The 14118-nt window shown below is 46.3% G+C and overlaps 1 protein-coding gene across 2 annotated transcripts in view; it reads right to left on the bottom strand.

Annotated features, from left to right (window-relative positions):
• The window catches only part of Rad51b (RAD51 paralog B), a 513137-nt gene that overhangs the window by 2713 nt on the left and 496306 nt on the right, over positions 1 to 14118 (bottom strand). For both annotated transcript variants that reach the window (XM_013351997.2, XM_026778999.1), the window contains one exon: positions 8147 to 8225. In XM_013351997.2, coding sequence (XP_013207451.1) covers positions 8147 to 8225 — 79 coding nt within the window. The remainder of the gene's footprint in view (positions 1 to 8146; positions 8226 to 14118) is intronic.

The following is a 14118-nucleotide window of genomic DNA, read 5'->3' as shown; positions in this document are numbered from 1 at the left end:
AAAAAAAAAAAAAAAAAAAAAAAAAAAAAAAAAGAGGTTCTGTTCTAGACTGGGGTGGGTTGGGACAGGATTTTTTGATCTGATCCTCGACAGAGTAACTGACTGCTGCTGTGTGTCTTATTCTGCTGCTACAGTCTCTGGAACCAAAGAGAAAGAGACCAAGAATTTTTAATATATTCAAAATGTATGCCATATTTCAAGGCTGTAACAGCCCTAGGGTCTGTACTATTGCATCTGTAATCTCTGTAACTGACCTCTCAAGGGGATGTGTCCTTGAAATATCTTTCTGTACCGGTAGGAGAGCCCCCTCATTACTGAGCGGTACATGACCACTCAGATGACTAACATTTTCTTGTTGTGTATTTCACCTACAGCTTGCCAGCATCATACACTCAGAAATAAAGTGTGCAGCTTTAGGGTAATTGCCCTTAAAGGAAGGGGAACACGTTCCCTCTCACCAAATCCTGCTGCCTGGATGGAGGACATGATGCTGAGCCATTCTGGGCTAAGGCAACAATAGTGATATCTGAGGTGTGAGGGAGAACTAAGTCAATAGGCTGGGTTCCTGGACAAACAGGCCAGCTCTGAGCCCATCCTTCCTTTCATCCCTCCCACCCCCACCCCTGCAGTGCTGTGTGGGAAAGGAGTTCTCAGCACTGTGAGGCACTGTTTACCTAGGAGGTATACCCAGCAAAGAAACATCCCAACTACCCTCAGGGAATTTCTCAAGGCATCCTTATATCAGTATGACTGATGCAACCTTTAGCATAGAATATTGAGACTAGATTCAAGATTCGGGACTGGCCTGCAGTATGTCAAGACAGGCCCAGCAATTTTGAGGAATAAGCAACTGCAGGGCTTGCCGTGGCAAGGGAGAGGGTCCAAAGGTATGAATGAGTTCCTGACACCTCAGGCCCTGGTTACGTGCTTTGAAAGGGCTCCAGACCCACTCTGAGGGCAATGATCACGACCGTTCCTACACATTTCTCAGCTAACTTTAGAGGAAAGGAGTGACTGTCATCAATACTTACTAAGTCAATGCCAGAGACACACACTCGCCGTGTGGATCTCGCTAGAGGACACAAAAGCTCGCACTCTAAAGGCAGAGTTGACAGAGACACACAACGTGTCTGGGAAAATCAGCAGGACCCCCACAGTTATGTACAGTTGCACAGAAACCGGTTCACCACCTTCAGAGGGAGTGTAAACCGGGAAACCTCTTCAGAGAGGAAGCAGAGGTGAAAAGCGCATAGGGCCTCTGGAAGCCATCACACTTCTCATGCATTCCCAGAGAAACCCATACCTGCCTATCGAGAGGTCTGGAAAGACAGCCTTTGCGCTAAATAACCAAAATTTCAAAATAAATGGTGTGGTGGCTGAGGAAATGGTTCAGCGATTAAAAGTGCTTACTGCTTTTGCAGAGGACCCAGGTTTGGTTCCTAGCACCCATCTGGTCACTCACAACCAGATGAAACTCCAGTTCCAAGGGATCTGCCACTCTTCTGGCCACCTCGGGCACCAAGCATGCATTCAGTACTCAGATACATATGTACATAAAATGAAAATAAATAAACCTTCACAAAAAGGTCCATAAAGAGGAGAGTTGGAATGCTTCAGCGGATGGTTCCCTGAAGTGAAAGACCGCGAGTTATGTCTGTAGATTTATCACAGAGACAAGATAGATAACAGAAGGAAAGTTGTGAAATGTATATGTTCAAGCACTTATGAAACTTCTAGAATATTCCCCGGAAGAAACCATTTCATGTGAACTCACATCTAGACAGAAAAGCATTCAAGAATGGCTAGGAAGGAAGCATGACACTGTGGAGAGAGAGCCTTGACCCTATAAACAGGGGTGACATTGTGGAGAGGTTGCTTTGGGACTAGCTTTAGAGACTTGAGATTTGTCAAGTTCTACTCCCATAAGTGAAAAAAAAAATGAAACCAATGGTAATTTTAAAACCTAATTCTAGATACTGCATATGTAAAATTCATGTATTATGACTTCTGTATGAAAATGTTCAGTAACAGAGCACTTGCCTACAGTGTGCAGGGCACTGGGTTCTGCAATGACAAAGAAAAAGCTCCTTGAAGCTAATGGTCAGAGGGAAACAACGGCACGAGCGGAAGGAAGGTGGGTGGTGAAAGGCAGCATGGGAGGAGATGCAGAACAAATGTCCAAAGAGAAGAGCACAGAGCAAATGGGACTCTGCCACCAAGAGGCCTGGGGGAGCCTTTGGAGGCTGCACCAGCACGGATGGGGGTGGGCGGGGACATGGTGACAGGCTCCTCTGAACCTCAGGACTCTTGGTCTTGGCCCAGTGTCACAATGAATGCTGGGCTGTGCCAGGTATGTGGGATGGATTTACCATGCAGACACTTCTTTCTGGGTCACTTTGAGTCCAGGAGAGGGGGTGGGAGAGGTTGGACTATAGATTCCAAATGAAGGGAACAAACTCACATGACAGTATCAGGGGAAAGAATTCTTCAATATTATCTCCCAAATGGCTTGGGACAAAGAAGATGGGGTTGGAGGATGTAACCCAAGTTTGTGACAGACACACAGAGCAGATTAATATTTTTCCCCAGGAGCTCCCAAAGGTGCTCAAACAAGGCGTTTTTGATGTTAAAAGCAGAGTCACACAGCTGTCCAGCTCTCCAAAGAAACAGCTTCTTTATTTTCTAGTTCATCCAAGCCTGGGGAGTTGAAGCTAGTTTTGGGTCTAGCACCTTCTCAGGACCCGTGCTGGGATAGCTCAGTCTCCTCTCAGGCTCCCCAGCCTACCTCAGCTCCTTCAGACCTAAACTAGTACAGGACAGCCCAGAGCCCAGAGCCAACATCTCACGCTAGCGCCTGATGCTGTGAAGACAATGGAGGGCACACATGTTTCTGTCTTCCTGGGCAATGAAGCTGTCTTCCGTCCTGCTTCAAACAACTCAGCTTGCTGTTTTCCAAACCACTTCCTGGATTCCTGAGCAAAGGAGAATGCAAGGCAAAGCAGAAACAGCGGGCTTTGCCATCCATCCTCTCCCCTTTCTGGGCCAGCTTCCTCCTCGGAAGCTCCTTCACCCAGTCACAGGCCCCAAGAAAACAGGGCTGGTTCCAGGAGGGCCAGATGGCTTCTCCTGCCCCGCACTCCTACCCCCAGCATCAGCGAGGCACCCCAGGCCGCTTCCCACCCTGCTCTCTTCTTGGTGGCATATTTGGAGCTCAGGGAGACGACAGGCATGAGCAGAGAGACTTGGAGAGGGTTGGAGTTCCCTGCAAATTCTCCCTTGCCTTTCGCAGCCAAGGGCTCTGGGTGGGGGCCACTCCATGAAACCCACCCCCAAAGTCAGCTGCCTTTCCCTGGCCATCAGTCCTGGCACCTCTCTGCCTCACTCGGCCCTTTGCAAGCTTTTCCACTTGGTGAGTACCAAGGCTTCGCGGCGGGGAAAGGAAAATTAGATTTACAGTTCGTTCTCATTCCGGTCGTTTAAAGGGCTGAGCTTTCCCCCTCGCTCCACCTGGCCTCCTGCTAGAGGCCAGGACACTTGGATGCCAGCGGCCACGCGGTTTGCTCCCTCTCTTTTGGGGCCTAAGTATTTCCAGGGTCTGGGGCTGAGGCGCAGAGGCAGAATCCCAGACAAATGTTGGGCAGACAAAGAAGATGCAAACAGGATGGTATTACCATGTTAATGGCTTCAGTCCAGCAGCCTCCTGAAGATGCCTGGGAGGGTGCGTTTCTTTCTTTTACTTTTTCTTTTCTTTCCTTTTTTTTTTTTTTTTTTAAAGAATAGTTCCGCTTTCTATTTTACTACAACAATAGCATGGACTGGCTCCTTCAAGTGTTTCAAAAGCAGCTTGAGAAATCTCTACCCAGCCCCTTGGTCTTTCCAGCCTGCCCTCTCATTGTCCCTCCCAGCCCGGCAGACAAAGGGGAGGGACCAGAGTCAGGCCCCCAGTAGCCGCCCGCTCTAGGCATCCTAATCCTCGAGAAGCAGCGAGGGGAATGGCCTGTGGAGCTGCTCAATCCCATTCTGCCCTCACCTTTCATTCTCTCCCTCTGCTGTGCACTCAGAGAGCTTCAGGTATTAGGAATCTTGGGGTTTGCGGAGGATAAAAGGCACCGAGGGACCATTCCCACGGTCACTGACAGCCCCACCCCCAGAGCAGCCAGCCTGAGCTAAGGGCACTTTCCCACCACTCCAGCCCAGCCCAGCACTGCTCGCTCGCTCTCTCCCAGAGACTGACGTCAAGCTACCAGGACACCTGCTTCTCTTAGTGGTAGCCCAGGACCTGCCCCAGCCTCCCAGCTAATCTCCTTTCTGGGTGTCCTGCAGGCAAGAGCTGCAGGCCCTACCAGGAGCTCCAAGCTCACTTTGGCTGTCAGAGCCGCCCCTCCCATCAGGAACCTGGTACCTCTCCAGGTTCGTGACCCAGGGAGCAAGGCCTCTCTGCTTCAAACTTGGGGGACATGCAGGTCTTTCCGCAGGCTCATCTGCTAAGGATGGGGGGAAGGGAAGGGAAGCTTGTGTGTTTCAGCCTGTGGTGGTCTCAAGGGAACGACTGTACCGAGAGAGGAGAGAGGTAAGGGGTTAGTATGCGGCCTCCCAGGAGAAGCAGGGAAGTGGAAGGCTGGCGGGACCTAGAGATTGCCATGGGCTACTGTGATCTACATACACAAACTGACCATATACATATGTGCACACCCAATGACTAAATATCATGGAAGGATCCAATGTATGTGATATGACCTGATAACTTTCAGTTCCCCTTCCTCCCCTCTCCCCACCTCCCTTTCTTCCTCCAAGTTGCTCACACACCATCAGTTTCACTACAGACAGCTAACAGGTTACTGTTCAGTTCTTAAACCTAGGGCTCCAAAGACTTTTCTCAAACTCACGGCAGAGCTGGAACTGAGAACCAAGCATCCTTTAAAATAAAAGAGGCTCCTGATTTACTGGGGGGAACAGCTCCGGTGGCCTCCGCCCTCCACTCCCCAGAAGACCCAGGAGCACATGCAGGAAAGCAGGGCCTTGTGAGGTTGTGTTCAGAAGCATTGCTTACGGCGGGGAGGGTGGGGGAGGCAGGGTTCCCTAGATAGGGAAGTGCTTTTCAGGGAGCAGAACCAAGATAACAGCATAGAAATCAGCATATGGGGTTGAAGCCCCTCCCCTGGGCATGTTTTTATTGGTTGGGGACCTCGCGTCGTGACATTTTCTTTTCTTTTTTTTTTTTTTTTTTTTGGTTTTTCGAGACAGGGTTTCTCTGTGGCTTTGGAGCCTGTCCTGGGACTAGCTCTGTAGACCAGGCTGGTCTGGAACTCACAGAGATCCGCCTGCCTCTGCCTCCCGAGTGCTGGGATTAAAGGCGTGCGCCACCATCGCCCGGCTGCGTCGTGACATTTTCTTGAATTTTTCTTTCCTGGACACATGGCTTGAGGTCTGTCCCCTTCAGTAACACGCTTTCTTTGCTGGTTTCCAGCTCTCTGTAGTTATTCTTTGCTTTATTATTACTATTGACTATTATTGCGTGTGCATGCACATACACGACATAGCATGCATGTGGAGTCAGAGGACAACTTTTGAGACACGGTCTCTTCTTCTAGCTTGGTTTTTCCTTCTTTCTTTTTAGATTTGGCTTTATGTGTAAGAGTGTTTTGCCTGCAAACACAAGCATGTATGTGCACCACATGTGTGCCTGGTGTCCACAGAGGCCAGATGAGATACAGGATCCCCTGGAGCTGCCAGAGAACGCCGGGAATCACACCTGGGTTCTCTACAAGAGCAGCGGTCACTTTTAACCGCCCAGTCATCTTTCCAGCTTCTCTCCACCTAGCTTTTGAGATGCAGGTCTCTCTTGTTATCTCCGCCATGCCAAGTACTCCAGGCTAGACCAGCTTCAGGGTGATTCTCCTGCCTCTGCCTCTCATCTCTTCATAGGATTGCTGTGGTTACAGATGGCTGCCGCTGCGTGTGGTTTTCCTGTTATTTGTTTTAAGCGTGGATTCACTTGGGTTGGTGGGTCTGTGACTTCCACCCACCAAAGTGTATATCCAGTTTCTACTCTTCTCTAATAATCCCCTCTTCTCTGTCTGAATCGTGATCTTAGGCATGAACGGACAAAGGAATCTTGTCCCTGCAAACGCTCCCGGTGTTATCCACTTTAGATAAACTAAGAAATGCTTCGCAGCAAGGCTTTCAGTACGAGCCTTCTTGGCTTACAATTTGCCCTAGACTTTCTGAAACCCTCATCTTAACTTTCTCTTTATTAGAGCACTAATCTTCTCAGGCAGCCTCTAAAGATACAGCATTCGCTCGAAAACCCACCCTGTGCCCTGGGCAAACACAAGCCCGGCTTTCTGATCGCTTACTAGTTAGACACCCTTAGAGAGTATGTAACAGAGGGGCCTGCTGTTTGCTTTGCTTAATCTGCTCTTAAAATCTCTGCTTCTTTGTCAGAAAAACAATATTTGCAATTGTAAAAAAAAAATATTTACCAAGGAACTTGGATAGCATAAGTCAAAGGCTAAGAGCCAAAGGTCAGTGGTTCTTACCCCAAATTTCTGTGGACCTGAGAGTCTCCCGCTGGGGAGCTCAGCTGCGCCCGAACAAACACACTGCTTCAGAGTCCATTAAGGAGCAGATATTTTTTGAGGGGGCAGAAAGGGAGGGCTGCAGCCTGGTCCTCATCCAGAAGCAGGAACTCCCCATCCTGTCCCTGCTGGGTCTCTGTGATGAAGTGATCTCCTTGGGGACCCTGAAGCAGCTGGTTTACAAACCTGGGGAAAAACCCTAGTTTATAAAACCCTGCAGGGCAGACATTCCTGCCATGCAAAGCAATGGAAAGGCTCTCTGGTTCAGGGCAGATGTTCACCTATGGGTCCCTGTGGGTGGGGTCTCTGGCCTGACAGTGGGGGGCAAATGTACATCCTGAGCACTCTTAACCCATAGAGCAGCGTTTTTGACTCGAGAGGCTGAATTGTCTAAGTCTTAAATTTACCCTTGTATGTTAACTATTTTCTGGAAGGACCTGACAATGTTAAGAGCCTCTCCTAACCAGGGCACAGAGCACCTAGGATGGAACCTCCACTCAAGTGGCCTAGTAGAGTTCTGCTTTGAGCCAGAACCCAGCTCCCTTCAAGTCGAGGACCAGGATGTCCTAAAGTACAGACTAGAAGAAATGTCACTGGGACTTCAGCACAGGGAAGCAGGGTTCCAGAAATCCCACACACAGCCCCACAGGTTGTGGGTTGATCTTTGCCAGGCTGGCACTGACAACTTTGCACGCAGCTCACACCATAGGATCTGCAAAGGACATGGCAGGGACAAGTTCTCCCAAACAATCAGAAGCGTTCTTGACATTCTCCTGAGATAAATGCCTGCTTTAAAGGAGACGGTCATTTGGTTATTTACAAGACCATTATGGGGCTGAGGAGACAACTCAGCAGGTCAGGCGCTTGCTGGGAAAGTGTGATGGCCAGAGTTCAGAACCCCAGACCCCATGTGAAAGGTGGTGGTTGTGGCAGCCCACTGACAGTCCCAACACAGGAGGCAGAGAAAGAAGACTTCCTAACGCAAGCTGGCTGGCTCTACTAGCCAGAAGGGAGAATTCCATGGGCCCTGGCCTCAAACATAAGGCAGACAGTAATTGAGGAAGATACCTGTCAACTTCACATTTTAATATGCACAGGCACCTGACCATATACATGAAAACACACACATACATACATGAGCAATCTATATCTAATATCTATAAAGAATCTATGGTTGTATTTCATATTGGTCTATAGGCTCTCTTAATGAATTAAGCCCTCATATTTTTGTTATTGTTGTCCCATTTGGAGGATTTTATATTTGTTTTTCCTTTTGTTTTGTTAATTATAATGCAAAAAAATAAATAAATGAGCATTCTACTACTAAACAACAGCTCTTCCATTGTGTTATAAATCCTGTCGTTCTTCCTTCCTCCTGTCAAATTCTTGTTACAACTTGCCAAATCCCTTGATCTTATCAGGGTTTAAAAAAAATTACCAGCTAATTTACCTTGGCCTTTGAATTGTCTGAACTAGCATCTAATAGGACCCAAGCAGTGCTTGACACCGGTTATGGGCAGCACTGAGAAGAACATACTTACAGAAACCATTTAGCCGATGGATCTTACCTTGGAGAACCAGGCCTTCCCCCTTGATGGTGTAGATGAAGGAGGTGAAGGAAGCCAGAGGGGACTTGGCAATAAGAATCTGCACAGAAAGCACATTTTCCAGAGTTAGCAGAAAGTGTAGCATGAGCCTCTGCTGGCTCCCTTTCTCCTTTGACAGCACATGATTACAATGCATTGGATTTATTATTACAAATATTTTAGAGAACTGGGCATGATGGTACACACCTTTAACCCTAGCTCTCAGGAGGCAGAGACAAGTAGATCTCTATGAGTTCAAGGCCACCCTGTTCTACATAGTAAGTTCTGAGACAGCCAGGGCTACGAGGAGAGACTTTTGTCTTAAAAAAGCAACAACCACACACACAAAAAAAATTGGTTTAGAACAAAATGTTCAAATGAGTCTTAATCATGTCAAAATGGTCAACCAGGAAAGACATTTATCTCAACACTATGCGAATAAGCCAGTAGTTCTCAACCTGTGGGTTGTGACCCCTTTGGGAGTTGAATGTCTACTAAGGGGTCACCTAAGACCATTGGAAAACACAGCTATTTACATTATGATTCATAATAGTAGCAAAATTATAGTGATGAAGCAGCAATGAAATAATTTTATGGTTTGGGGTTCACATGAGGAACTGTATTAGGAAGGCTGAGAACCATATTAAAGGGTTGTAACACTAGGAAGGTTGAGAACCAGGGCACTAAATACTATATTCTTAAACAAATTCTTCCAGAAATAAGATTTTTGTTTGTTTGTTTTTTTGGAGACAGCTCCTCTGTGTAACAGCCCTAGCTGTCCTGGAACTTGCTCTATAGATCAAGCTGACCTCAAACTCACAGGAGATCTGCCTTTCTCTTCCTCCCCAGTGCTGGAATTAAAGGCATGTGTTACACCACCCAGTTGAAAAAGATTATTTTATGTGACATGGTTAAATAGTTACCTCTTTGTGCAATGATAAACCTCCTGATCTTCTAATTTCATCCATAGCTTAGCTATTAAAAAATAAAGCTACCTTAAAATAGTTACTATCATATCATGACAAATATTCAAAATAACTTGCTAAGGCAAAGGAATGGTAAGCTGTTTATTAGCCCTGGCCCAGATTCCTCATGGAGTGTGTGATTCTACCCTTTATCCTGTGACTGTATTTTCTCTAACCGAAAGCCTCATCATGCATTCTTGCTGGATTTTGACTGTGGGTTTGGCTACATGGTTTGTTTTGGCTTATGCCAGTTCCCAGCCTAGGCCTCAAGTATTTCCATCTGTTCTCTTATACTCCTGCCATAGCCAGAGGAAAACAGGTTCAAACTAGTTAGCTATCTTAGGAGAGTCAGACATGTCTAGGACAGAGCTAGCCACCCAGGCCCAGCTGCAGGGGACCCACATGCATGAGAGTTCATATTGCTGCATGCCTCTGAATGTTTGGAGGTGCTGGTGTGAAGCATTATTGCATACGAGTTGACCTGCACTCCAGCAAAAGAGAAATGCCAGCTGAGTTTGGAACAATGACATTCTCTCTTGTAAAGAAGGTGATTATTTGCTAAAAATGATTTGTAAGAATTATTTTTGCAAAATATGCATGTATGCATATATACATACATATATGTATGTATCTGGGATATATAGAGATACATCTATGTATGTATATATATATATATATATATATATCTCAAGTGCTGCATGCATATACACATAGTGCTTATCAATGGGTATGTGTACTAGTTATCTGAAACACAAAATAATCAACATGTGTTTATTTGGAATAAAATAAAAATTTCAGAAAGGCAAGATGGCTCACTGGATAAAGGCAGTTGTTGTCACGCCTGTGATGGTCTCTGAGTTTGATCCTCAAGACCCAGATGATGGAAGGAAAGGAAACAAAAGAATCAACTTGTACAAGAATTACAAAGAATTAAATCTTCCTCTGACCTTTGTATGCATGCCCTGGAATGTACATGCGCGCGCACACACACACACACACACACACACACACACACACACACACACACATACACACACACACCTACATATAAAAAATATAGTTTCATTAAAAAGTCTAGAAAAAAATTGGTGGATTATTTTATTATAATATTTCTGCTCAACAGAGATGATATTTGTCCTAGTTTATAAGTAAAAATAACTTCATTACAATTGTGACATTTGCTGGGTGGTGGTGGTGCACGCCTTTAATCCCAGCACTTGGGAAGCAGAGGTATGTGGATCTCTGTGAGTTAGAGGCCAGCCTGGTCAGTAAGAGCTAGTTCCAGGACAGGCAGGGCTGTTACACAGAGAAACCCTTTCGCGAAAAACAACAACAACAACAACAACAAAATCGTGACATTTTGTCACAGAATCATTTTGGTTGTGAAGGAAGCAAAGAAAAGGGATAAATGATTCCTAACCGTAAAAAGCAAGCTTACACATGTATCTCAATCTATGCCAATGCAACATCTACTGACAGTCAATAATATAAACAGGTCACAAGTTTTGGTGACAGGGTTTGAATCTCATCCTTCAGTTAGGTGCCTGGGCAGAACCTATGGGTTCTCTTATTAGTAATTCCCATTTTCCTTCCTAGTAAATAACTTCCAAGTTCCTACATATCTTTGTCTGTTCTGCAACTAAATGTGGCCAAGTGTACAAGCTTTGATTGACAAAATGGAAGTAGAAATGGCCAGTAAAACTTTGGATTATGTTTTCATAAGAAATCAAATGCCTATGCCTTTTCCCTTTTCCTCAAGGGCAGGGACACTCTCCAACCACACGGGCACAGGTAATGATGAAGCCATGTGTGATAAGAAAACTAGAAGATCTGAGAGAGTATCAGCACCTTCCACAGACCACAGGGCCTCTTCGGACAGAACTACTGGTCTCAGCCTCTGTATTTCAGATGTATTTGTTACTTACACTATAGTCTGAACCACCAGTCCTGTGACTCTGGCTAGCCTGAATGCTTTGAGTCTTAGTCTTTTTTTAATATCTTAAATAAAGCTAAAAATACCTGTCTGAATAGATTACGATAAGGATTAAATTAGGAAAAATGGTTGTCATTGTGTCCAACACACAGTAAGTACGGAATGAATAAGAGGAACTCAGCCCATCACATGGCTTCCCAAATGTCTTGTCACCATGGAGAAACAATATACTCCGCTTTTACTAGAAGGGAGTAGCCAACTGAACCGTGATCATTCTTATAGCTGCCCTAAGTCACTTGACACACTTGCTCATCGTCCTTAGACCCGACGACATCAAAAGCATCTCATCTGAAAGTTAAGGTGGTTCATTTCCTGACTGGGATGGTTTGGGGATGGTTTGTGTGAAGTTTAAGGATGCTCCTTCAGTGGGGAGTGGCATGGTATAAGAGCGGAGAGAGTGTTTCAAACTTTAAGGCAATCCCTTGCAGGCCTTGTGGACTTGTGGATTCTGAGTTGGTAGATTTGAAAGGCGCCTGAGACGCCTAGATGTGTTTTTCATAGACTTCTATGTATCACGCCAGTGGCTTGCCTGAAGAGTCTAACCTGGAAGATCATGGGCTGAGAGGTCTAGAGCCAGTCAGGAGGCTCCTGGGGGAACATCTGGGATGAGAATGAAATGGACCCAAATGAAACTAAAATTAAAGAATAAACAAAACCCCAAATTAGGTTCTTTATGGTCTATGTGCAGCAACTAGATGCAAAGTCAAAAGGATCTGATCAAACAGCAATAAATAGTATCATATTTTGAATGTTATATAATAATTTTTATGGACTACAGAAGTTGAGAAATAGAAAGAAATAATATTCTAATATTGATGAAGCGTTGCCTTCGAATCTAAGCTGTCTGACGCTTGGTGCCACGTCTGTACCTTAGGGTCAAGGTCCTGGGCCTGAGCCGAGGGGACAGTGTAGCTAGAATGACTTCCTCACAGGTAGTCACAGGGTCTGGACAGGCCACCAGTTAAAATGCTGTGTTGGAGCAGAATTTCGGATGAGACATCAGAAAGATAACCTGGGTGCAGTTAACACAAGTCAGATGGAGCTGCTTCCTTTTGGGCAGCGGGAGAAGAGGAACTTCCAGACTGATGGACGAGAGGGCTATCTCCAACTGTAGCAAGAACTGTGATCAACTCTCTTGATACCCCACCAGATAGAGTGAGGATGAGTTAGGCTGGATGCTGAGAGCATTAAGTGGGTTTGTTAGCGATCACACGATCCTTAGCAGCCTCTAGCAGGAGGCACTGAACCGAGCCTGGGCCCTGCCTGGTTCCAACATTTTTACTGAGAGACATGAGGATGCTGCTGCATCCAACCACACTCTTGAACAAGCATGGAGCCTAGCAGGAGAGAAAGTGACAAAAAACTGCTGTCTCAGCAGACCTTTCATCCTAAAGGAGGCAAGAGGCAGCAATGGGATGCCAGGCAAAATGCCTGCTACGGAGGGGAAAACAGCAGAGTGCATAGGAGATGAGCTGGGATTAGGAGGTGGTCGGTTTTAAGCAGAAGATCACTAAAGTGGGCTGAGGATCATGTAACTAAACACACGGAAGGGAAACCGAATGGATGGGAGGTGACAAAAGACACACGGAGACAGGCGTTTGTACACCAGACCAGACAACTACGGTATCTAGATGAACCTCAACTTGGCTAAAATGCTGAGACAAATCCCATGTATCTTTTAGTAAAATGTGAAAGACATATATTAGGAGGTAACCAGGAAATCCTACAGGTTTTGTAGGATAAAATTCCACCGAAATAAATATCAGGTCTTCTTCTCAGGAACAGAACGCCGGTTACTGGTTACAGAGTGGGAGATAGGAGAGCCGGCATTCAGAAAATGGACTAGGCATGTTAGTCGACTGAACCAGCTGTGGGATGTGACTCAGAAACCTAGTCTGGTCACAGGTTGTAAGCACTGGCACCGGGAGGTTGTGTCAGCAAACCACGCCTAATGAATGCCGTGTGTGTGGAGAGGGCCCAAATCCAAAAGGCAAACGCACAACTGCGAGGACACCCTAAAAGAGAACAGACACAGGCGGCTACACGTCCGAGCAGTTCGTAACCGCAAACACCGAGACGCAATGGCGAAGGCTGGAGGCTGAGGGGAAGGCCAACATTACTTCTGAGTTCTCATAGCCCCATAGATGTCAGGGAAGATAGTGATGCATGCTGCATGTCTTTGTAAATACGCAGATTCCTCTCTCTTCAAAAATGACCCAGTATCCCATACCTTTGCTCCATTTGGCTTTACAAACCATAGCTACCTCCTGTGTAAGTGTGTGTGTGTGTGTGTGTGTGTGTGTGTGTGTGTGTGTGATAGAGACTTTGGATGTCTCCCACTATTGCTCTCGACCATATTTTTGGAGACAGTGTTTCTAACTGAACCTGGGGCTCACTATTTTGGCTTGACTTGCTGGTTATCAGGCCCCCGGCACCCTCCCATCTCTGCAGCCCGCTTCTGAGAACTAGGGTTACAGGTGCATATGGCCATGCCCGGCCGTCTACCCCTGGAGAACTCTAAACTCAGGCAGTCATATTTACATGGCAAGCACTTTAGCCACTGGGCCATTTCCTCAGCAGAGACCGTCCCCTGAAGCAGAAACAGCTTTAGAGTTCAGTCAGGCTGTTCTGTTTCAGAGGTCCAGCCCTCTCCCATGTTTGAAGTGTTCCCAGGGTGAGCATCTGGGCTGTCATCAAGTGTTGCACTATCTTCTTCAACATGCCTGTCTGCCTGCAAGGAGGCCTGGAAACTAATACAGCCTGAACCCTTTGTGAAAAAAGTGTGCTCACACGCATGTAGGCCAGCATGCAGCATGGGAAGAGGGCTCTTCATTTGAGGGCTCCAAAGTCGATACTTGCAACGCCAAGTGGCAACCCACAATTTGACACATACAGACCAATCTACTTCTCTGGGGGCAAAATATCAGCTGGGATAAAATACATACTAGAAATAAGGGCATTCCCTCCCTACATGATTCAAGACAGGAGAAAGGCGG

The sequence above is a fragment of the Microtus ochrogaster genome, chromosome 1 (genome assembly GCF_000317375.1).
Source record: "Microtus ochrogaster isolate Prairie Vole_2 chromosome 1, MicOch1.0, whole genome shotgun sequence".
In the NCBI taxonomy this organism is placed as follows: Eukaryota; Metazoa; Chordata; class Mammalia; order Rodentia; family Cricetidae; genus Microtus; species Microtus ochrogaster.
This window is presented reverse-complemented; position numbering and strand designations above follow the sequence as displayed.